Here is a 23,683-nt window from a genome sequence, read left to right as displayed (position 1 = left end):
CTTGTTGTCGAGTTGCTCCTCCAGCTCCCTGGAACTGTGGCGGACCCACATGTGGCTATAACGCGGCTCAAAGAGCTATGGCGTCAGCTGGTCAAGTGCAAGCCTGCGTTGACATCTTCACCGGGACATATCATGGTCGAGCGAGCGCCCCAACTTCAGTATCTCTGGGGATACGTACCAAATAAACTCTACCATTCAAGCCCTGAGACTGCTATTGCATTTGCATTGTACAGTTTTGGTTGGGTGGCCTCTCTCTCGCTGCTGAGTCAATGTGGCAACCTTGCGGCTGAATACGCTGAGCTCATGAATGGCCACTGTGAGACAATTCTAGATGCAGCAGCTTTCGCGTCGGCCATTCAGGACCGTTGTAGCTACATTAGGATGACCACACCCATGAAGACCGTCGTATGCTATAGCAGCAATCCAACGCAACGGGAAAGGGCGATGATATTCATGCAAATGTGGGGAAAACCTATCAGCTTGGTGCCCCGTCGGTTCAAAACTAGGAATTCCATAAGCCATATTGAATCATGTAACTTTCACCGATGCAATAACAGAGAATTTCACTTGTCCTTGCCCTGGTTATGCATTCTGTTAAGTGTTCTCGATTATTCCAGCATTTCTGTGACCATTGTCAAGATGGGATTAAAAGAAGAATCGAGATACTGAGTAATGTAGCTAGATCCACCATAGTTTTCTCTTATGAACTAATGTTGCCTCTTCGGGATATTGACCAACTATCTCGTTGCCAGAGATGTCCCCACAACCCGCAGCTCAACAGGTTCGCCTCCCAAGGCAACAACAGCCTAGAACAATGTCTTCCAGAAAGATGAGCTTATCGGTTTAGCCCTCTAACTCTCCTTTTTGGCTTGCCATCTTCTTTCGGCCGCCAGCTTTGCCTCCGTGTTGGCGATTTGCTTCATGTTTGGCCAGGTGATGTCAGTAGATAGTCATGCCGGTGGTGTCGAACACACTACTAAACGCCACCAAAATCAATTATAAATATTTACCATGAACGAGGCTTTGATGCCATTCTAAATATCAGAACAGCCCAGTGCAACGAAAGAAGCAAAAAAGAGCAGAACCCGACTTCCCAGGAAGTTGATCACAGATCTTCGAAAATGACCGACCGCCGCTACGGAAACCGTTACGATTACGACACTACCGGTACAACCTATGACACCACCGGAACCAGCTATGATCCTACTGGTTACAGCACCTATGGCACTACTGGCTACGGCACTACCTACGATACGGGCTATGGCAGCACCACTTATGATCCCAGCAGCGGTGCCTACGACCAGCACCTAGATTACCGCACCGATGATTCCCGCCGTCATCACCGTGAGCGACTTGATAACAGCGGCGTCTACCGCCACCGAGACGTTGACCGTCGGGACGATGGTACCACCCATGTCCACCGAGAGTATGATAACCCCAACACTGGTACCAGCTATCACCGGGATTACGAGCGGTAAACTCTTCGGGTATCAATAATTGGAGGAATCTCGTCTTAGACTTGGATCTAAGCTTGTGCATAGAGGTTCATGACTTCACGACTTGTGCGAGATTGATGGGGGGAAGATACAAATTGGTCCTGAGAGGCCAGAACCAAAAGAAAAAAAATGTTGAAAAATCGCAAAAAAAAGGGAAAAAAAAAAGCACCGGTTTTCTATGGAACTGTTATAATCAACCAAGAAAATATCACGATCGTTAATACACACTCTTTTAATGACGAGGTTTTCTCAGACAGCGTAAGACTCGAGAGGTTACCTTGCCAGTTTGACATTTGCATACCAAGAGCAGAACTTGAGAGTCGAGAGATTTTACTGGCATGCATCTTGGCTGGAGCCTAGTACATGCCTTTGCGCCGGATAGATCTCAGGTACTACTACAGCATAATATAAAATTAAAAATTAATGTAAGAGTCGCAAGATGGAAAACTAAACTTGTCATGGGATCCTGTACCTTGGTTGCTTCCCACGTATTTGTATTAGTTGACATTCAATATGGAGCTCATTGAGCATAAGCTGACATGCAATTGATGACCTATTCTACCAGCTTTATTGGAGCTTGCTATAACAAATTGAAAATACATCTCTAGACAATATATCGTTTCAGCAAAAGTACTGAAACAGATCGCCGAGGCTAAAAGCTCATTAATGCCTGAGGCATCAGACGCCGGCGCAAGGCTCCACCACATCGTCACCCCCCAACTTACGCTCCAACTGTCCCCTCGGACACCTCAACCTGTGCAGCCAGCGCCTCGTGTCGGGCTGAAACAGATCTCCTTAAAAGGTGCTTCTCATGCCCCTGTGATCATGTCCAGGAGGACGCTGGGCGGAGGTCGTGTTCTAGGCACTCCCAGCGCGCTCTCATCAGCCCCGTCCCCGCAGCCGAAGCCAAGGGTGCTATCGCCGACCACCAGCAGCGTTTCCCTGAGCTCCCAAACCTCCGCATCTCAGTTCTCAGCCGAAACCCAAGACCTCACTTCCCGGATATCCTTGGAGAATGGCGATACTTCAATATCTGCAGCCCCGGCGGCTCCCGGAGCTCAGCTCTCGTGTCCGATATGCAATGAGGAGATGGTACGTCAATACTTTCCCCAGTCCGGTAATTGCCCGTCGAATTTCGATGATCCTATATACTGACCGTCTATTAGGTGACTTTGCTTCAGCTGAATAGGTACCGAATTCCCCCCGAGTCCACCCCTTATCCCGAAATCGTCATGCGCGGCGATTGATCTATCTGCAGGCATCTCGACGACATTCACCAAAACCTAGAAGAAGACAGACAGGATGAAGTCAAGGACTGGTTTAAGGTGCAAATGGATAAGGCGAGGCGCTTCCAGCCCCTCGCTGTGCTAAACCAGAAGCTCAAAGGCCTGGATGTGTTCGAGTCGAATGAGAATCAAACCGCCTCCGCTACCAGTCGCCCTCTGGCAGCTCACGCAGGAGCACCCGAGCCTTTGATTACCCCCAAACTGCTGGACCCTGAAGAGCTTATTACAAAAGAACATTGGCAAGCTCCTGGTCTCTACGATAGTTGTCTTGAGCCCTCATGCGGGAAACGACTCAATGCGACCAATGGGTGTGTGAACTGTCGGAAATGTGGGAAGCTTTTCTGCGAGGAGCATACAATGTACCAGATCAAATTATCGAGGTCGGCACAGCACGAACCAGTCAGAGGTATTTGGGCTCGAGTTTGTGAAACATGCTACAAATCGAGAGAAGGCTACAACGATCATAATGGTGAGTGCGGCATACTTCTAGCGGCCGGTTTGGCCAAACATCAAAACTTATAATCGATAGGATTCACAAGAGATCAAACGGATGCATTCAAGAAGATCCGAAAGCAGACGGTTGATAAGGACTTCCTCGAGGTCTCTCGGCTTGAGAAGCGGTTAACACGTCTCACGCAACTTCTAGCCAGTCTACCACCCGACCAAATACAGAACAGTTCAACGAAACTGTTCTCCATCGCCTGGCAGAGTGACCAACGGAAAGCACTGGAGCAAACGGTCGTCAGCTGGCAGGACGATGCCAGCGTCTCACGTTGCCCTTTCTGCCAGCAAGATTTCTCCGGATACTCGTTCCGGAGGCACCACTGCAGAACTTGCGGGCGGGTTGTCTGTGGTGACCCAAACACGGGCTGTTCCAGTGAGATTGGACTAAGCATAGCGTCTTGTGAGTCTATAACTGCGATACTGATAAGTTAAACCTTGCGCTAATACTCGCACGTAGTCTCGAAAGCATCAGAAAAATCCACAGCAAAGGATCTCATCAGTGTTGATGTGAGGCTTTGCAAAGAATGCAAAAGTACAATCTTCGATCGCCGAGATTTCGAAGCAGATGTCTCGAAGAAACCTCCCGAGGTCAGGGCGTATGGGAACCTAGTGCAATTTGAAAGGGGCATCCGCCTTCATTTACCTAGGTTTCAGAAGCTTCTTACTGCATTGCAGTATGTCTATATATCTCTTGTTACGCGTTTTATGTACCTTACTGATAACGAAGCAGAGATCCAAGGCGACCACCATCTTCGGCACAGATTGCCGATGCTTCGAAAGTCCGCAAGCGACTCATTGATTCATTTGCAAAGTACGATGTTGCGGCTCGACGGATCCGTGACTTACCAACGAACTCTCCCACTCAGCAACGATTACAGAAAGCTATATATCAACAAGCCAGCAATTTCTTGCATATTCATATGCTACCCTTGAAATCTCTTCCTAAAGTTCTCAAGCATGCGCCTGCGGGAGATCTCACGCCCAGTCGTACATCCTCTCCAAGCACACCAATCAATGGATCTCCCGCTGGAGTTCGACCGCAAGACTCCGCACTCGCCTCCATCAAATATAATAATAGGGTTGCCGCCAGTGGCAGCACCAGCAGCCTAGCCAGCGATGCTAGCAGCGCCGTATCAGCACTCGAGGCGGAAGAGAAATCCCTACGAGAACGGCTGATAGTCCTGGAGGAGCAGAAATTCTTTGTTTCCGAGATGATTGCAGACGCGAACCGACGACGCAAGTTCGACGAAGTGAGCAGTCTAGCGGTGAACGTCGAGGACCTGAGTCGTGAAATCGACAAAGTCAATGGTATGCTTGCAGGACTTGATTTTGAAGGCGTTTATACCGGCAATTTACAAGCCAATGCTTGATCTTTACTTTCGTTTACGTGCAATCTGCACAGATTCATTGCGCCTTGGTCTCATTTCTTGTCTGCTCGGTCTCTTCCTCGATCTATTGACACTCTTGACGGGTGTCTTGAATACCTTACCTGAAATGTGCATGGCTTTGGGCGTTGAACGGTCATCCAGGGAATTGAATAGTTAACCACTCATGATTCTACTCTCAAAGTTCTTTCCATCCCGCCCACGCGGTCTTTCCCGGCAGTTCCTGAGACTCGTCGAAGGACATGAACCAACTCGCCTAGACGCTAAAGTGCTGGGCGCAGCTTGAACCAACTAGCTCCGGTATGCATGCAGATCCAGCGGCAATACGCAACGGCAATCCCCGAAAACGAGTCAGACGCCTTAGTCCCGATAGTACTCCGTAGACTTAGTGATGTCCTTGATCAGGCTAAGAGGGCCACATGGCCGAGCTAGCATTTCCATGGTCGCGAGATGCCCACAAACATTCAGTCAGTAGCTGCCCTGGCCATTTCAGAATTTATCTCCGAGCTTGATCTGACATGGGTTTGCATGGCATTGTTGACCATTTTACTCTGCATTTGACCGCGATTCAGATTTCGGGGGCTGTTCTCAGGTGCGTTAAGAGTTGTATAGCTATAACGAAATAGGAAACTGGATCTGTATTTACATTTAAACAACCAACTGAATGACAAGAAATATGATTTGTATCCTCTTTTGTAATTCCCAAAAAAAATGTTGGGTGTTTGCGCTTGGCTCTCGACTGCGATTACTTGCTGGGCAAGGCATTTGCACACATTTTGCTGACTTGGCAGGGAACAACCTTGGTATTTGCATACATCTTACTGGCGGAACAGGGATTAATGCAACATCGTATCAAGTATCCCCCTTATTTTTGCTAGCCGTCCCAGTATCTTGGAACCAGATATCTTGGCAACAATAACCCCCTTGTTTTGGCTTTTAACAATGCCAGCGTGACAAGTTGTCAACTGCTCAACCAGTCTCTCCCACCCTACACGCTCCACTCTTTTCTGCAGAGAAAGTGGGGACGACAGAATTGTCAGGTAATTTCCGACCAGTCCGTCAAGTGTGCAGATCACACCTCGTTTACAGCAAACGGGGCCCCACTGCAACAAGTGGTCGGCTGTCTCGAAGTACAGAACGGAGTACACTCTCTGGTTTCCCGCACTGTCCGGATATCTCGTTTCCAGGCTTGCCGACGCGATGCGAGTCAGGAAGATCTCGATTCCGGTGGTCAATTGTTGATATCGAGATGGTTTATCGATCGATGAATCTGCAGGGCACTCGCACGGGCCCCTCTATGGCCCTACGTTCACGAGCTACAGTATGACCACCATGCCTCGGTCGGAAGCCATCCAACAAGTAGAGTTTAAAAGAGGTGAGTGCCTCTTTTTAAAGGCGTGTGCCCATGGGAAAAGAAAACCTTGGATGCCCAAAAGCCTATTGTACATATCATCCTCCCCCTGGCTCAGCCGCAAAACAAAGGCTACCAAGGAATAGACGCGACGCCCCCCTGCGGAGATCGCGGACCCAGCCAGGACATAGTGAAACTATCGCTCTAACGCTCTGTTCATTTTCAGGGCAGTGGCAACAGTCTCCTTTTTTTTCGTGGACTAAGAATAACGGGAACGACACTAGCGGCGACCGGCTGGGCTCTGCATGTGGAAGTCACAAGAGAAGTCTCCACTTAATGCTATACGCTGTGCACGTCTCGTTGGTCGACAAGGGCTATCCGCCATTTTGCTTGAAGAACTTGGTCGAGTCATGTTGCCGAAGTTCTGGGTCGCTGATGGATTCTTGTAGCGAACAATAAGGGGGGGGTTGAGCGGCTCGGGCTGTGAATCCAATTCGGGCCAGACTACTGTCCCAAGTCGCCTACGCGAAAATTGACGAAGTAATTAATCGTCAACGGTTACAATAATCAATGGCCCCATGTATGGACTCTATGGAGGGAGTGCGAGAGGGGCAAATGGCTTCCACTGGATTCGCTCTTGGAAGGTTTGATGGAAGGTTTGATCATGAATTCTAACTTTCTCCTCCACATTTTATTGATCCCATGGATTTATTGGAATGCCGTCTGATGCCTCGCGCCTCGTGGTCATAAGCAGCGCAGTTCCTGTTCACTTCTGACAGACAAGATGTAGTCGAATAACTAATGATTATGACATTATTTGTCAGTGAACAGATACAGTAGTTGCTTAACATCTTGTCAAGCGTGAATAGCCATCTCCAGGCGTGGGAGGAAAACTGTAACTTCGAACCCCACAGGCTGCCCCCCTTCGGCTCGTAGGTCAAAACCTAAAGGGCCCTAAAACTGCCGGCATGGGCAACAAATAGAGACTCGGTCCCATTATTGTTTAAAAGCGGCCCGTTGATCCCACTAACTAGCCTTTCGGAGTGTGCATATCATCCGTGGTTGCGCCTCGCGTGCCTCAGATAATTTTTATTACATATTTTACTCCCAGAATTTTTATCAAACTTTCCGCCTGCGTTGCCCGAACGCACGGAGAACCGCATCGCATCGACCCGCTTGAATTGCGCAGGCCCTCTTCTTGCCACTGACAACTCCGATTGTAATGCTTGACTCTCGCCAGTGAATTTTCCTCCAGTATTCTCTTTTCTTTCTTCATTCCTGCCCCTGAACTGCGTCTCGTCCTGGTAGCCCCTCTGGGAGAGAGAGAGAGAGGGTAGACAGGGAATTCGGCCCATCTATACTTTTGATTATTGCACTTGGGAGAATCATGTATAGCAAGTGATCCACGACTTCAGACTGACCATCACCATGCTACCATTGGAGGGTCGCAGCAAGTCGATCTTTATCGTCACTACTGTCTTTTTGGGTATCTCGTTTATTGCGGTTTGTCTGCGATGCTTTGTCCGACTCAGGCTCGTCAAGGCCTTTGGCTGGGATGATGCGCTGATGGTTTTCGCAATGGTAAACGAGTCGCCTTGTTTTGCGTCAAAAGTTGTCTCGGGTTTCTCAGAGTTGCTAACAACATCTTCTCTAGTGTCTCAATGTTCTTTTTGCCTTGTGTGGAATCACTGGCTCATTATATGGAATGGGTCAGAAATCACTCGAGCTCCTGCTGGTACGAAAGACCATGGAGACCGCTATGTTTGTAAGTTCTCCAATACATGCGAGGAAAGTAAGAACAAATCGATTACTAACGTCCAACTCAAAAGTGGTGGTGGCTAGGTCAAACTAGTTACGTCTGGACATGCGCCGTAGCAAAGATCTCGATCGCCGTTGCTCTTCTCCGCCTTACCGTCATGCGGGCCCATACGATCATCCTTTGGGGGGTCATCACTGTGACCACAGTTGTCGGCCTGGTTTTCTGGTTTATGTTGACTCTTCAGTGCCACCCCGTCTCATTCTTCTGGACTCGGGTTCGACTGGAGCTCGACCCGACCGCGCCTGTCCACGGCAGCTGCTTGAGTGTGGATACCATCATCGATATGGCCTACGTCTACAGTGTTACCGCTACGTGCTGTGACTTTACCTTGGGAATTCTGCCTGTATTCCTTGTGTGGAATCTCCAGATGAATGTTAGGACAAAGGCTGCCTTGGCCGGTATTTTGGCTATGGGGTGCGTTGCAAGCGCCGCGGTCATTGTCCGCATTCCTTATCTGAAGGACTACAAGGATGAGGACTTTTTGTGTAAGTTCACACTGTATACGCTATATACCTTTTCTTGGAAAGGTCGACTAACAATCCTTTTCTTTCCGCAGACGCAACCTCCAACATCTCTATCTGGTCCAACGTCGAAGCCAGCCTCGGGATCGCAGCAGGCAGTCTCGTCACACTCCGTCCTCTATTCCGCTGGTTCCGCGACCCCAGCTATAGAGGAACTCGAAGCAAGCAAACCGGCGGCAGCATGCCGCTCTCGAGCATGAGTGGAAATCGCTCCGCCCCCTCTGGTCCTCGATATTGGCGACCCGATTTGGACGCGGAAGACTCCCATACTGCGGTTACAACTGTTCATGCCTCGAGTCGAGGTAGTCGCACCAGCAGTCAGGAGGATCTTAATCCCACGCAGCAGACGAATCAGGGTACGTTTTTTCAAGGCGTGAACGTGCAGAAGACATTCTATGTCTCGGAGAGTGGAGAATAGCATCATATTGTATATATTGCATTTTTGTTGATGGAACGCTTAATTTCTGAATATACTCTGGTTATGTGATGGGTCATGGTGCCAGAGGGAGATGGAGTTCGTACCTACAGTGGCCGTTCAAAAGTATTTGAAACACAGTACTTCCCGCCCCTACCGCTTTTTAACACCGCCTACCTAAATTAGCTACACGCGACTTCGCCCACGCGATCGAATCGCGCAGGATAGTAGTAGTAAATAGCTACAATAGCCCCTCATGCGCGGTAAAGAGCTAGATGCATATACGCGCGAGCGTATATGCGAATTGAAATTCACCCTTAAATGGGGCGCACGTCGAATTCAGAAGCATCGGTTTCCTCATATCCCTCTATCAACTATCTCCTACACATTAACTATGGAGAGAAAGCGCGTTAATAGTGCAGCTTTACCTCGCACTGGTACGCCACGTAAGCTTACTAAGGAAGATCGCGATCGAATTTACGATGCAATTCAGTCGAATCCTTCTATTACACGCGAAGATCTACTGAAAGAGGTTGATTATAAGGTTAAACCCTCTTCAATCTGGCGCTTAACCCACGAAATGGGTCTCCGGAAGTGGCGCAAGATGGATAGACTATATCTTACGCCTGAATATACAGTAAAACGACTTTCTTGGGCTCTTACCTATCGCCACTACACACTAGAAGATTGGAAGCGAGTTTTCTGGTCTGATGAGACTATAATTGAGCGCGGGCAGGGTGCTCGTAAGGAGTAGACCTTCGTTCCGCCGTAGCAACAGCTTCAGGAGCGTACACACGGTATACAGGTGTCTCTTTCAAAAGGAAAGCAGATAAAACAGATGTTTTGGGCATGTTTTACAGGCTCACCACGAAAGACTGGCTTAATTCTACTCTACGGAGATCCAGACGCAGAGAAGAAGGGCATTACGAAGGAGGTTATCCACGATCTCTACTAGAGGATCTCACCGACCTTACTTAGTAATGAAGACGCAATATTTCAGCACGATAATGCACCTACGTATACTGCGATTATTGTACGCGCTCTACTACGCGAGCTTAATATTACTGTGATGGATTAGCCGCCCTACTCGCCTGATCTTAATCTAATTGAGAACCTCTGGGCCTTATTAAAAGCCGATATCTTAAGGATTCGACCAGATTTACGCGATATGCCTAACAACGAGGATACTCAAGCTGAATTAGTTGATACTGCACAGTACGCGTGGGAAAATCTGACTATTCGTCACTTTGTTAATCTAGCTGAGACGATGCCTCATCGTGTAGAGGAGGTAATTAGATACGAAGGGTGGCACACTAGTTATTGAAGAATTGAGGGTTTAGGGGGTTCTACCGGCAGAAGAAAAAGTGGGGCATGTACCGTGTTACAAATACTTTTGAACGCTGACTGTATATACCCAACCTTAGATGGATCCCGGGCGTCCAAATAGCCTTCGATATATATATGCAGAAACCCGACTGGCTACCGTTGCCCAGGAATTATTGTCAAAATCGAAGCTAGGGCAGTCGGTCAAGCTTTTAGACCCATTTTTTCCTCCAGAATTTATTAATGTTTATGTTCTTCACGGGCACCAATATCAAGCTAAGGCCGCCACAAAATCCTTCGTGGAATCCTTCCTCTCCACTTCCCAATCGAGATTCTCGATTTTCGTGTCTATCGGCTCAAATCGAGAACAGATTCATGTAGCCAAATTTCTTTTCGCTCTTCAACCAGCCCTGCCGGGCTAGCTCAATCGGTAGAGCGTGAGACTCTTAATCTCAAGGTTGCGGGTTCGACCCCCGCGTTCGGCTATTCCTACAATTAACCTGAGATCATTTTTTTCTTGTTTTCCAACTTTTGATCGAATTTTAGGATGAGTGCTTCACTTCATACAGCTTGTTGAGTCATCCATCAATCTGATGTTCGTTGGGATCGAAAACCTTATTCTTTATTACTACGTTTGGCCCGTCATATGTGTCTCACTCCGAATCCATACTTTACAGGCGTGGTAGACAATCAAGAGCTACAACTGCTCGCGCTTTGGTCTTACACATCATTGCACTATGACAGTGAGGTGTCTCAGGTCCCAGACACATGGGCAACTCACCAGTCTCACCAAATTCACAACTAAGCCACCGGGGCAATTATATTTCGCCATTCAAACTCATGCGCTCGCAGAGACAGAGGTTCGATATGTACAAGGCCGACCACACGCAGAATGCATGTTACCACAGCCAGCTTTTTCGTGTATGACACAACTATCTTACTTCCACTGGGCCTCGGGAGTGGCCTGGAACTTGAGCAGGATATCCACCACGTTCTCGAGGGCCTTGACCTCCTTCTCCAGGGCAGCGTTGACATCGGCCTGGTTGTCACCCAGCTTGGCATAGAAGTCCTTCCGGTATGGCACACCGGACTTGATGGCAACTTCGGTACCCTTCCGGATCAGGTAGCCGTGGTGAGTGCTGAGACCACCCGGTGCTTTGTAGGCCCCCAAGAAGGATGCGTTGAGCTCCTCCGAGGGGTTGTTGATGCTCAGGCGAAGGGAAGCGGCGGTAAATTGAAGACCACTGTTCCCATTAGATAATATTAGTAATAGCCCGAGCAGATAACCAACTTTGCGTGTAAATATATTGGACCGGTGATAACACAGGATAGGGATTGTATGTTCAACACTTACCGCACCAGCCAAAGTAGACCTTCAGTAGCCTTGTGTTGTCCCGACTTCAACTCATTTCGCACGAGATCCTGCAGAGTCTGGGACTCAGCGGGAGCCTTGTTGTACCTCTCTTGAACTTTCTGCCATAGAAGTAAGCGACTGCTTTATCCAGACCTGTCCGCTCGTTCCTCTAGCTCCTCAAACATAGGTGGCCAACATACCGCGATGTTTCCAGACAGATCGCTCTTGACTGCAGCCAAACCCACACCACCAATCACGTCTGCATTTCATCCAGCATCAGTATCGAAGTCCCCATGCAGGATCCGGGTAACACGAACCAAACAGAGAAACCAAGGCACCAGCGGCCTCGAGGAATTCCACAGTAGAGATAGCGTTGCCATTGGCGGTATCAATTGGCACCTCCTCGAAGGATCGCTGGATGGTGCTGAACCAGGTGCCAGGGGCGTGGACTTCGTTTGTGCGAGACATAGTGAGAATGCAAATATGGAACAATGGGAACAATTGCAGTGCAGAAAGGAAGAAGCAACAAAGGGGCAGGACCAGCCTACTTCGAGGCGGGGAATAATGTCAACAGCTGTCCCGTCCGCTCACCGCCGCGAGCCACGCAAGCCAATTAGAGAGCGGGGCACTTTGAAACGATGCAAATCATGCAAACATGCTGAAGCTCGTTTGCTCTGTTTGCAAGTTACGTCATTGGTATCCTGATTTCCATCCGATCGATCGCGACTGAGCTATTGAGTCCCATCGTGTCTGGGCGATCATCCCACGATCCAGTCCGCCTCCTTTCCCCGCTGCAGAGCTTCTTTTTCTCAATGTGCAGTCCATGGTCATTGACTCCTACTTCTGGTAGGTAATACACTTAATACCATGAGCACTTCGCAACAGCCCAACGGGTCGGCGCCCTCGGAGAGCTCTCCTGCGTTGCAGGATGAGCAGTACCAGGGCTTGCAAGTGGGATCCCATACGGAGCAAAAACTGGTAGGTTATTTATGAATTCGCGAGCCCCACCAAAGTAAAAGTAATATTTACATGGACACCAACTGACGGCCTCTATGTTATAGCGTCATGCCTCGGCTCATCACTTGTACATGACTAGCCGGCGCTTCTTTATCGGACCGATTCCAGAGGGTTGGATTAATGGACACCGCAAGTCATGGTACCGGTCACGACTGCGGTTCAGGAACTACACATCGCAAACGCTTTCGTTCTCTGTCGACCCCGTGGCCTCTCATTACACCCAACAAGACATTGACCAGGTGGAAACCCCTGCGCGTGCTTCGGATGAGGAGGTCGCTATTACACTGAGTAACACAGTTGAAGAATCCGCGGCCGAGGACGACAGTGAAGATGACAACCAGGAGACTGCCGAGGAACCATCAGGAGAGCTGCGCACTCTCTCCCACCCTCCAGAGGAGACAGAGGCCATTGAACCATTTTCCGAAGAGGAGCCATGTTCTGAAGAGGACTCTGACGCAACACCCCGAGCAAGTGCGCAAACGAACACCAAAAGAACCGACGATATCTATGACAATGGGAATGCCTCTTCATCGTTCGTGACAGCTAGGGAGGACATTTCCAGTAGTGTGAATACGGACAGAACTTCGTCTACTATCCAGCCCAATAGACCAACACCTGCCCAGCAATCCCAATCGCAAAATTCGCAGCACCTGGCCATCGCTGGGGCTAGCACGGCGAGTCCCCTAACCTCAAGTGCTTCTGCGGTGCCAAGCGAAGCTGATTCCACCACACACTTGCTCAAACCGAGACCGAAAATCACCAAGAGGTTCAAAAGTAAAGCATCGGGCGTATCTCGATTTACGCTCGACCGACATGAGCCTCAAAATGAAGATGACTCTGAACCAGAAGATTCAGGACGACATGGGCCAATACAGCGAAAAATTACCCGGAAGATGGCAAAATTCAACCTGGACGACAACGTCATGGACAAACAACAGAGATTACGCTCTCGAATTGCCAGAACTCAGGGTACGATTTCCGCAAACCGCCCCCGCCGGCGGGGAGTACAAGACGGTGAGATCATCAAAGCAGAGAAAATGCTGGTCTCCGTGGAGGAGACTCTACAGGATACGTTGCCAGATGATTACACGGAAAACGACTCCCTGAGGATGGAAACTCGAACAGTAGACAAATGGCGAGAATTTCTGGTCGTTTTTCGGAAAGGTTCAACAGCAGACACCCCCTTTGCCTTACAAATGTACCGAACTCGTGTAATTCCAGACGCGCAAACCCCACACAACAAATCAAAACCCTACTATGAAGTACGGCTGAACCACAGGGACACCAAGGTCAACCTCTATTCGGCTCTGGACAAGACCATAGTGATTTGGCACCCCTGCAGACATGGCACCAAAATCTACATCGTCCGTCCTAAATCGACAGTCCACGCCGCCGAGTGGTATACATTCATTCGGCAGGTGCTCGGCTGGAGGCGTCCAAGCAAGCTTCCCATCAACGTTCCTGATCTAGGTGTTTCACTGGTATTCAAACACCCATTTGACCAACTAGAGGCGAAGCTTGGTGTGAAGAGTAAGGATATGCAGCACACTACAGTCCTCAGCCGAGCCGCAGAAGATGAGAAACTTGCAGCTGCTGCCATCATCAAAGGCTGTATTGAAATCCTTGAAGGCCGCCTTGAGTGGTCCGAAGTTCTCAAGGCTTGGTCAAAGACAGAGAAGATGGGCCTTGCCTGGAAGAGGTACGACCGTCTTGAATGGATATTTGGTGCCAACGAGGAGAATATGTACAGGACAATCGCGATGCAGTCAACCCACGAGCTTGAGCTTCGACCGCGATATCACTACCCTACGGTAACTAAAAGTGCAGGCGCCAAAGAAGTGGAACCTTCGCCAGTCGAGGGTTTCTTGATTCGGCTTACATCACAAAAGGGGCTGCATCAACGGATGAACAAGATGTTCTTTAAGCGACTGTATTTCTACTCGCAAGATCACTTCCTCCTGTTTTGTCGACCGGCCAAGGCATGTCCACCCACACCGCCAAGACTTGCTCCAATAGAGGAGTCAAATATTCCCACTGCTCGCCAGATTATAGAGGAGATGCCTATGTCTTGGGACATCGAACCATATCCCATCGAGAACGGTGAAATTTCGTGGCTGACGAATGGAAACTCTGAATTCGTTCAGCGCCACGATGAGGAGGCATATGCGCAGCTACAGAGAAATGTACACAACATCGGCCAGGCTGATGGGTACATTGACCTCTGCAAAGTACGCGAAGTTCGTAACATGCAGCCCGGGAGCAGCCCTGCAGACCCAAACCTTTCCGAAGGGCCTGCTGTAGATTTTCACCCCGAGCCTGAGGATACTCGCGGAGATGACGGCACAACCAAAGAGTTAGAACATGATCGGACATTTGAACTCGCACTTGAGAATGACCTCGTTATCCGCCTGCAGGCTTATGACGCTGCGACGAGAGACGAATGGGTGAAGCGGCTCGATGGCCTGGTGAAATATTGGAGAACCCGCTTTTTCGATGATGCCGCCGAACTCCAAGCCATGCGACAGCGGAATTTGAAGCTCTTGGAAATCGACGAAGAAATGGAATCCATCATGGGCCAGTTTGCGCAAAAGTGGGAGGTCAAGAAGGCGGAGACATCTCCACATTTGCACAATATGTGTGCATTGTCTGGTTGTCGGCCTATCAAGGTATGGAGACACCCTTCGACCAGGATACAATCTCTACTGTAAAGAAAGCGCGCTAACAACACCTTAGATGTCTGGTCAACTCTATCGCAAACCCCGTCGTCACTCCACCTTTGCCAAATGCCATGTGATCCTTACGTCAGGCAAACTTGTCATCTTCCGGAGTACACTTCGGCAGCGCAATGGCGCTGAAATTCCACATATTCATCAAGACCACGATGCTACCATCGACCTCAGTGACTGCTACATTTACTCCGGCCTAGCGACCGAGGCCGATCTGCTCTATGCCAATCAGACATTCGACAGCAATAACCCGGGCTTGCGCGCCCTTCCGCGAGTCTATCTTGCATCCGATACGTTCACTAGTCGTGATGAAGACTCAGCTATCACTTTTGTGATTTGGCAACCTCTGCGAAAGAGCTACTTTCGTGCTGAGGAAAGAGGCCCAAAAGGTAAAGCCACTCGAACTTTGCGACATGTCTCTGCCCTTGGCAAACATGGTCGAACGATCGTTTTCAAGGCCCGCAGCCGTGTCGAGAAAGACCGGTGGGTGTTGAGTATCTCCTCGGAGATTGACCGATTGCAGCAGGAGAGGCAGGAGGATATCCGTATTGTTTCATTATAATACCCATTTCTGCTCTTGTTCTTCCTTTTAGCAAATTTCTTCTTTTCGTCCCGGGCACGCACACGCATCTAGCATTTTGGGAGCTTGTTGGTTTGTTTTCGGGAATGGTTTTTTGATTCATCTATACATAGTACACGCTTCGGATGAATAGTAATAGTACAATGATATCCCAGAAGAGATATTGCTATATACAGTGTAAACAGCGTCCCAACGCTATCATGGACGGAGATGCTCACCACATACCTTCCGCCCTACGCCCCCTTCAATGCGAGCTTCAAAAATCAGGTGGTTTCTCCAACTTGACAGCATCCTTTAAGACACGATCGCGTACTTCCTGCCGATAATTAGGGCCCAACTGACTATCCGGCCCAGCATCATCCACATGCCCAGACTCCCACTTTGTCCAATCCAACCAGCGCATTCGTGGAGTCAGCACACCAATGACTCGACCGCTGATCAGACTGATACTGACGGGCCCATAAGTATTGCTATCCATCGATCTGCCCGGGTCCTCTGCATCGCCCTCCAGCCAAACATGATTGTAAGGTACGATCTGAGTAGCTTTCATGCACGGTTCACGGGTAGTAATACGATCACCGGGGAGACCAATGACACGCTTGACGGCGACATGGGATGAATTGCCGGGTGACCTAGACAGAGGCCGAGGCATTCGTTAGTATTCTGGGCATTGAACTTGAGCGCAACAGTGCGCAGACAGTCGTCCTAGCAATACGCTGAGGATGTATGGATTCAGGGTTCGAAAATCCATACCGGAATGTAACCACCATCCCCCTTTCCAACCTCCGCTTATCCTTCCAAGGCAGTAGCCGATGCATCGACCACATATTTACCAGCACCATATCGCTTTTCGTTTGCATTTGGTCATAGTCCTCGTTCAGATACGGCGTCATCGACGGGCCCTTAACCCACATTATTTGCAGAACATGCTCCGAGAAGAAAAGACTGATTGGAATGAGTGGGATTAAAGCGCGAGCGCCCCGGCCCATGAGCCGTACTGGGCGGGGGAGAGCTGCGCAGCGTTGGCGGAAGTTGGAGAAGAAGGAGTGGAGATGCCTTTTGCGAGCCAGGCTGGGGCCTGGTGATTCTGGGGCTGATGATGGCGCTGGTGGAGGGACTGGCGAAGAAGCTGGTGCATTCTTTGAGGGGAGTCGTCCTGTTTGCGCGAGGATTTTGGCATCTTTGTGGTCGAGGGCGCGTATGTTTGAGCTTAAGGGTTTTCGGTCGGGTGGTGGCATGTTTGCGGAGAAGGGCGGAGGGTGGGTTGTGGGTTTGCGGGACGAGAGTGGCAATCTAAGGTCAGGGAGTCGCAGCTAGGAATGCATGTCGACAATTTATGGTCTTCGTAGGAGAGCGTTTTCGTAGAATATACTACTGGAGCTGGCCGCGGAGGCTTCCGTGACTATGGGAAATTGATAAAGTGATAAAGAAGCTTGATGTTTGCATTGTTTGTTCAGGCTGAATGGCCTCAGGCCTGAGATTTTTCTTGCAGACATCGTCCAGTCATAATTCGTTAATCATACAGACATAAGGGGCATAAACTCTTGTATCAAAAAGAGGAAACAAGCGGTACGATGCCAGAAGGAGAGACATTGTCAGAGCAAGCGGGGGAAGTGTCCATAGGGACACTACGAACGCGTCCGAACCATCGCACTCACGTCGCAGTAACTTTGGATTCTAAGTCTTCGTTGAGCGCCGGTTCATCTTTGCGGGTAATGTCACCATTTGGAGCCATGTCATTCATGGAATCCAAATCTTCCTTGGCGTCCGAGTCTTTCACAGAGACTACTTCATCCTGATGGGCCAAGTCGTCCTTGGGAGTCAGGTTTTTCTTGGCAGGTAAATCGTCCGTGACGGGGGGCACATCTTCCATGGTATCCAAGTCTCTCTTACGGGCCGTGGCATCCTACTTTTCCTTGGGATCAGGGTCCTCCAAGGAAGCTGAATCTCTCTCAGAGCCGATTTCTGTCTCCGTAGTCGATTCTTCTTTAGAAGCCAAGTCTGCCTCTGTGGGTGGGAAGACTTTACTGCATATCGCTGTTAGCTCACGTGTCTCGGTCCAAATAGGATATAATGAAAGAACCGGAGTACCCACGGAAGCGCCCTCTCATATGCAATCTCATCCTTCACCTCGAAGATACAGAATATCACTCGTTCCAGCTTGTTCTTATTCTCAGGCAACTCCAGGAACTTCCGCACCTCATCGGTGGCAGCAAGAGCAGCCCATTTGCTGGGGTAGCCATAGACACCGGTACTTATGGCTGCAAAGGCAATGGACTTCATCTCGTTTTCAACAGCAACCTCCAGACTGCGGCGGTAGCAGGAGCGAAGCAGACTCTCGGGGCGCTCAGGGTCCTTGGCGGACTCTGTGAAGTAAATGGGGCCGACAGTGTGAATAACTTTCTTACATGGCAGGTGGTACGCAGAGGTGATTTTGGCATCACCGACCTCACATCCGTCCAAAGTGGCACATTCCCGGGTAAGTTGGCGTCCGGCGGCGCTGTGGATAGCACCATCTACGCCGCCACCACCCAGCAGCGAACTATTAGCGGCATTCACGATGCAGTCGACCTCAAGCTTGGTGATATCGTAGCGGACGGCGGAGACGATATCATTGAGAGACTGTACCGGAGTCCGCTCAGTAGTGGTCTGACGGAGGCTGGTAGCTCGGTACAGAGATGACACTGTTGGGATTTTGGATATCGTAAGGATCGAAAGGACCATCTTGGAGAGGGGTGTATTGAGATTTATTCGGTGGTGAGAGAACATGCGAGGAGGGCAAGAGTATTGGATGGGAGGTTGTTGGTCAACATAACAATACTCAGTCAAAGGTGACGTCTAGTCACGTGCATGACAAGCGGTCACGTAAGCCTCTACCTCCCCGCAGTTTGTCTTGAAGATATCAACCATGGATACCTGCAACATTGGAAGTCCTAATATCAAGCGTTGTATCATGAATGATCTATATTGACTTCACAAAACGGAGTAAATCTGAAGAGGTTTACAGTCGGTTCGGTAGAGATCGAATGCCAAGCAACTAAGATATCTATCCACACCCATCGGACAATCCACAAGTCAACACAGCAATCCCATCATCACCCTTGATGACATGTATGGAAATACCCAAAGAAAGGAGCAGTAACTGATTGATGCCTCGAGGGAATCTTCAAACAAAAGTACTGCACGAGCTGTGCATCTGGACCACAGTCTACGCCTCTCCCACAAACTACTCCAGATCGAGCATCTACCCGCTGTCATAACGGCTACGTACCGCACCATTCGCGATGCTGCACATTTTCAAGACAGCTCACAAAAGAGATACACCAATTGCCTCCACACAAAGCTTGAAGAAAGAGGAAGCATACGTTTCATACGTCCACCCCACGAGCCCGTGATTGGACGGGCAACTTCTGGAACGGGCTATCTTCCTCCACAAAGGGACAAGACCAGTGGTGACCAAGACACCATGATTAATGCTGATGAACTCGATCGGACCGGAACTCCATACGGAAACTTGCATTGCATATGCAATCTGCACGCGACCTAAAAGGATGTGCCCTTCTTGATCGCGCCCGCCGGTTCTTGATTGACTTCCGTTGTCGGTCTTCTCTCCACTGCCAGCCTCAGCCAACCAACCAACCCTCAATCTCACCCCTGTGTAACGGGCCCCCAATGGGCCACCAGTGTGCAAAGGGAGCAAAAGTACCCCCAGGTGGGACAGAGTCAGGCTAGGCTCGGGGATTGATGACCCTGGTTCTTAGCAAAGCTTACTGGGGACATTCAGAGACATGTCCAGTGTTGGCCATACCCCCTCCTCTCCGGTTGGGAATGGATAGAGGCGGGTCAAGGATGGAGACAAGTAGGCAGCGAATGCGCGCTTGGCTAAAACATGACCTCGGTGACACATGAATCCTAGGGCGAGAGGAATGGAACGCAGTCGTCGAGCTCTCTCCTGCACTGCAAGCACATATGCAGTGTCCTATGTTGCCTTGGCTTGCCTCTGTGAAAGTAGGTAATGATGAGCCCTTCTTACAGAAGAGGAATTCATCGTCGTAGACTGATCGCATGCACCAAAGTACGAGGGGGGTTTCCGGATACCAGGCCGACACCGAGGCGAGACCGGCTTGATTGCCGCCCGAAGATTATCTTCTGCTACTCAAGACCTCTGGTATTATTGTTGGTCGTGCGAGATGAATTTGGGGGTACTGTGCTGGAGTATTTCTGTCTCGTTGCTGTGCGCACCAGGCTGTTTCAGTCAGCATCCACACTGCCCAGCCACCGGGGAACGAACCTGGGTACGAATGGCTGCCAAGAGGTCGAAACTTCTTGGCCTGGAGCCTCTGTTCTTGCTTAGAAGCCAGCCAGTAGAGCATCAAGAAGCCTACAGTACTAGTCAACTACTACGTATGTACCAGTTTTCCCGTTCCTACCGATAATCATGCAATCTTCCCCAAAACATCTCCTTTCCGACCAACCCCAAAGGAAACCGAGGGAAAAGGCCCAGATCAAGGGAGTAAGGGAGTAGTAGGAGATATCGGGGATCCAATTACGGGGAATACCAGCAACAGGACTCATTTTCCGCAGAGTTGACCAAGTGGAGCCCGCTCTTTTATTTCTTGTTCCTCACCACCTGTTTTTCTCCTCCTCTCGAGCCCGACCGAAAAAGGTTATCGTTGAGAGCGCATTAGTAGTGGGGAATCCAAAGAGCGATGGCCGTTTTTCTGTCACAAACTTGACGTTTCTGAACCGTGTATTAGCGGGGTCCATTCCATATATCCCCTTGTCCAGTGGTCGCGAGTCGCGGTGGTTGATTTGATTGAAGATTGCCGATCGTTCGGCTGTTGTGCTGTCACGGTCGATCACACGGATCGGTCTCATTTCGCGGATGGTCACTAGTTCGCCCAGTCTCCTTCCTGTTGGAGCGACAGATCTAGTCCACGGAGATGGTCATTGGTTGTGATGTGTTCCCAAGAAACTCAAGCTCGATGCTGGGGCTTGCTGCTAGGAAATTTTGGGGACTAAGAGCTTCTTTTCTCCATCGGGGGCTTCATGTGGCGTCGGGAGAAGAAGGTGGATGTGAGGCCACTGGGGTCTAGGTAGCCATGCTTCTAAAGACAGATGGAGATGGAGAAATGTGGTGTCTTGTTTGTTTGTTTATTTTTCGCTTTCTTCCGTTTCTTCGCTCTGATGCTTTTCACTATTATTTTAATCAATTGGGCGGTTCTTCGGTTCTCTGTGGAGTCAAATTTCGACACCGTCTTCCGAACGAGGACCGAGGTGGACACGCATTGGTTGTCGCTCCATTAGGGGCGGCTCAACGCTGCCATTTTTAGCGATGGAAAGAACCTAAAGTATGGAAGGACAAGGTACCGTACTGTACAATAGAGCAAGAAGTATATGACCCAAGTCTCGGGTTGCGATTTTTTGCTATGCTAAATATGGATCATGTAGCGCAATTAACATGCTAAATACCTTAAGCAGCTGTCTTATTTAGTTGTGCACAAAGGATTCCAAATACCTGACTACAGGTAGATCCCGACACACAGGTAGCTCCGCTGTCACAAAAACTCAGTTTTCTAGGCCTCTATGCCGTCCTCGATGTTTCTTTGTTGTCCTCTAATTGAGACCAACGGCCCCTTCTTTTACCTGCTGCAGCATCAGGATTGATTTGGCTGGCGCTGGCTGGAGGAAATGAAAATGGTCTAGACTGATCGCTAATGCAGATACCCATGCACAAGCAGCTGTCAAACATACCACCGTAAACATGTAGCTGGAAGCCGCATCTGCAGCTTGCGGGAATATGGTAACTCTTAACATAACATACACGGCAAAGTGGGACGATCATATAGCGTCTTTTTGTTCATATCCAATCTACTATCAGATGCCAGCAGCTAAGTAATGCATTTGATAGTGCCGGGAATACTAGCAGAAGGTCATGGATCGGATACATACATTTTACTCCTGTATATTTGGAATACATCCCTGTCTGACGAGTTCAAAAATTAAAAAAAAGAGCATTCAGCCATAGAGGAAGTTTATATATTGTACACTGTCATTCTAGATTCTAGACCACGATAATGCCATTCAAGGACCTTTAGACTAGTAAATCCGCTCAATCTAGATAGATAGACCTGGTATGATGTATCTGAGAAATCACTGCGGCATCACGCCTACCAGGGGTTATCAAAAAATGAAAGTAAAGACCAGCTTGCAGCCGGGGCCCTGTGCTTACTATCAAACACCCTGATAGCGATGCAATTCATGCCCGTCTACCGATTAGTTTCAGTCTCAATTTTACTCCCACTCATAATCCTGACTCATGACTTGGGGTGCATGAACACTGTGACAAGCTGCATGGGATCCTTGAAATGCAAAAAAGCACCATCGGCCGCCGGAAGGACCCTGGTCAATGAACCAGGTATGGCCGATCAAGGCCGAAGCCTTAGAGTGTATTCGGAGAATTCTAGGCCTACTTTCGGCCGGGACTAAAGGAACAACATGTACTACGTGCTGCAATTTGTACAGTAGACGAAAGTCCAAGAGATAGCTTTGCCTGATATAGCGGACATCCGAGCCGCCTGTCATATGCAGGCTCAAGCTGGAAAGGGAACGCACTATCCTGTATCAAGCAATCGATTGCTATAACCTATGTCGAATTCAGCACCTTACCTATACGCCTGGAGCTACATTGCTACTGACATGTACTTTGTGACCTGATTTGCAGGTCGCGCTGTTTCCATTGGACCGAGGGATGTCATGAAACTCTTGCTTGCGCAGGTCGCTGCTTCGAGAGGCCTCTGCCTACCCCCTTCCCCTTTAGAGGTCAGCAAGGTAAGACCAAAGCCCGAGATGGACACGAATGCATGAATCATGCAAGCAGATCCCGACTTTGCGCTGTGTACGGAGTACAAATGCGAGAACGAAGGCAGCGATCCATTCGTCGCCACCGCCATACCATGTACAGTACTTAGAACCCACCGGGCTCCATATCCATCCCTAAAAATGGGAGTGCAGAAGTCAATCATGGAAAAAAGAACGATACTAGTGGCGATGGGGGTAAGATAGTAATACCACCTGCTCGTACCGGATAAAGTAGACAAAAAGAAGCAAGAGCCGATTCAATAGTTGCCATTAGGTCGTCCACTTTGTCTACCATGCCGCAATCTAATTTCCAAACATGTTGATATTCTGGAAGACGGGCTTTAGAAAACCTGGAGCAATAGTCGCATCCACCTGGACCCCGATGCCGGCGGATCTCATTTAGCAATTAATTGGAGCCCGTCGCGTGGCTACTAGCTGGTTACTAGTCCAACTGAAAGCTCCTCGGATTCCGCTTCTTATCTCCGTTGTATTTCCCCTTCGCTTTCTTTGTCGATCAAGACGTGCAATGGTGAGAAGTCTTGTGGGTTCTGATTATTCGGCAAAATAAAGACGGCATTGTGTCTTTTGCTGTTAAGCTCAACGGTGCTTAGGTGGATCCTAATTGTCCTTTTGGAGAACCTTTTTCTGTTTCTTTGGAAGTGTCATGATTGGTGACTGGTAGCCAGATTGACCTTGAAGGATTCGAACGATCCAAGGGGGCTGTAAAATATTGACCGAATCAAAATCGCCAAGCAGCAATGGAGTCTTTGGTAATGTCAGCTTTATATTTCGATCATCAAAGCAATGACCGGATCTCCCCTCTTTCTTCCTTTGTTCAATGATTGTTAACTGATGACTGACTTTAACTATGGACTGCACTGACCTGATGATTTCTCGCTTGTCCACTTTTTCCCCCATAACGGCTCAGGATGCAAATCTCCGGTAACTCGGGATTTGCGTCAGGGAAACAGAACGGCGTCCCTCAGTAAGTGGGTCGGCGTGGAGCATGGAAGAAACGGCCAGCCCACTCCCTCGGGCTGGGAAT

The 23,683-nt window shown here is 49.3% G+C and overlaps 9 protein-coding genes across 9 annotated transcripts; 5 read left to right on the top strand and 4 right to left on the bottom strand.

The window, feature by feature from the left end:
• Positions 1-1,121: 1,121 nt before the first annotated feature.
• Positions 1,122-1,478, top strand: N7458_001179 (uncharacterized protein; the record flags this gene model as incomplete). The annotated part of the gene is made up of 1 exon (XM_056904562.1): positions 1,122-1,478. The coding sequence occupies one exon, from the start codon at positions 1,122-1,124 to the stop codon at positions 1,476-1,478; it is 357 nt and encodes a 118-aa protein (XP_056768669.1).
• A 684-nt stretch (positions 1,479-2,162) lies between these two features.
• N7458_001178 (uncharacterized protein) lies at positions 2,163-4,656 on the top strand (the record flags this gene model as incomplete). Its single annotated transcript, XM_056904561.1, has 6 exons — positions 2,163-2,588; positions 2,663-2,685; positions 2,755-3,251; positions 3,312-3,686; positions 3,744-3,960; positions 4,017-4,656. 6 exons carry the CDS (start codon positions 2,163-2,165, stop codon positions 4,654-4,656), a joined length of 2,178 nt encoding a protein of 725 aa, XP_056768668.1.
• A 2,794-nt stretch (positions 4,657-7,450) lies between these two features.
• N7458_001177 (uncharacterized protein) lies at positions 7,451-8,780 on the top strand (the record flags this gene model as incomplete). Its single annotated transcript, XM_056904560.1, has 4 exons — positions 7,451-7,603; positions 7,677-7,787; positions 7,852-8,326; positions 8,398-8,780. 4 exons carry the CDS (start codon positions 7,451-7,453, stop codon positions 8,778-8,780), a joined length of 1,122 nt encoding a protein of 373 aa, XP_056768667.1.
• Positions 8,781-9,171: 391 nt separating this feature from the next.
• N7458_001176 (uncharacterized protein) lies at positions 9,172-9,531 on the top strand (the record flags this gene model as incomplete). The annotated part of the gene is made up of 1 exon (XM_056904559.1): positions 9,172-9,531. One exon carries the CDS (start codon positions 9,172-9,174, stop codon positions 9,529-9,531), a length of 360 nt encoding a protein of 119 aa, XP_056768666.1.
• Positions 9,532-11,037: 1,506 nt separating this feature from the next.
• On the bottom strand, positions 11,038-11,922 carry N7458_001175 (GLTP domain-containing protein; the record flags this gene model as incomplete). Its single annotated transcript, XM_056904558.1, has 4 exons — positions 11,038-11,344; positions 11,455-11,573; positions 11,655-11,713; positions 11,772-11,922. 4 exons carry the CDS (start codon positions 11,920-11,922, stop codon positions 11,038-11,040), a joined length of 636 nt encoding a protein of 211 aa, XP_056768665.1.
• Positions 11,923-12,321: 399 nt separating this feature from the next.
• On the top strand, positions 12,322-15,759 carry N7458_001174 (sporulation-specific 71 family protein; the record flags this gene model as incomplete). Its single annotated transcript, XM_056904557.1, has 3 exons — positions 12,322-12,432; positions 12,516-15,137; positions 15,205-15,759. The coding sequence occupies 3 exons, from the start codon at positions 12,322-12,324 to the stop codon at positions 15,757-15,759; spliced, it is 3,288 nt and encodes a 1,095-aa protein (XP_056768664.1).
• A 274-nt stretch (positions 15,760-16,033) lies between these two features.
• On the bottom strand, positions 16,034-17,015 carry N7458_001173 (putative mitochondrial inner membrane protease subunit Imp2; the record flags this gene model as incomplete). The annotated part of the gene is made up of 2 exons (XM_056904556.1): positions 16,034-16,409; positions 16,531-17,015. 2 exons carry the CDS (start codon positions 17,013-17,015, stop codon positions 16,034-16,036), a joined length of 861 nt encoding a protein of 286 aa, XP_056768663.1.
• Positions 17,016-17,431: 416 nt separating this feature from the next.
• On the bottom strand, positions 17,432-17,650 carry N7458_001172 (uncharacterized protein; the record flags this gene model as incomplete). The annotated part of the gene is made up of 1 exon (XM_056904555.1): positions 17,432-17,650. The coding sequence occupies one exon, from the start codon at positions 17,648-17,650 to the stop codon at positions 17,432-17,434; it is 219 nt and encodes a 72-aa protein (XP_056768662.1).
• Positions 17,651-17,817: 167 nt separating this feature from the next.
• On the bottom strand, positions 17,818-18,501 carry N7458_001171 (macro domain-containing protein; the record flags this gene model as incomplete). The annotated part of the gene is made up of 1 exon (XM_056904554.1): positions 17,818-18,501. The coding sequence occupies one exon, from the start codon at positions 18,499-18,501 to the stop codon at positions 17,818-17,820; it is 684 nt and encodes a 227-aa protein (XP_056768661.1).
• Between the last annotated feature and the right edge of the window lie 5,182 nt (positions 18,502-23,683).

Source organism: Penicillium daleae (assembly GCF_028827525.1).
Source record: "Penicillium daleae strain IBT 16125 chromosome Unknown utg000002l_segment0_segment0, whole genome shotgun sequence".
NCBI lineage: Eukaryota > Fungi > Ascomycota > Eurotiomycetes > Eurotiales > Aspergillaceae > Penicillium > Penicillium daleae.
The sequence above is the reverse complement of the archived record's forward strand: the minus strand, read 5'-3'. Positions and strand labels throughout refer to the sequence as shown.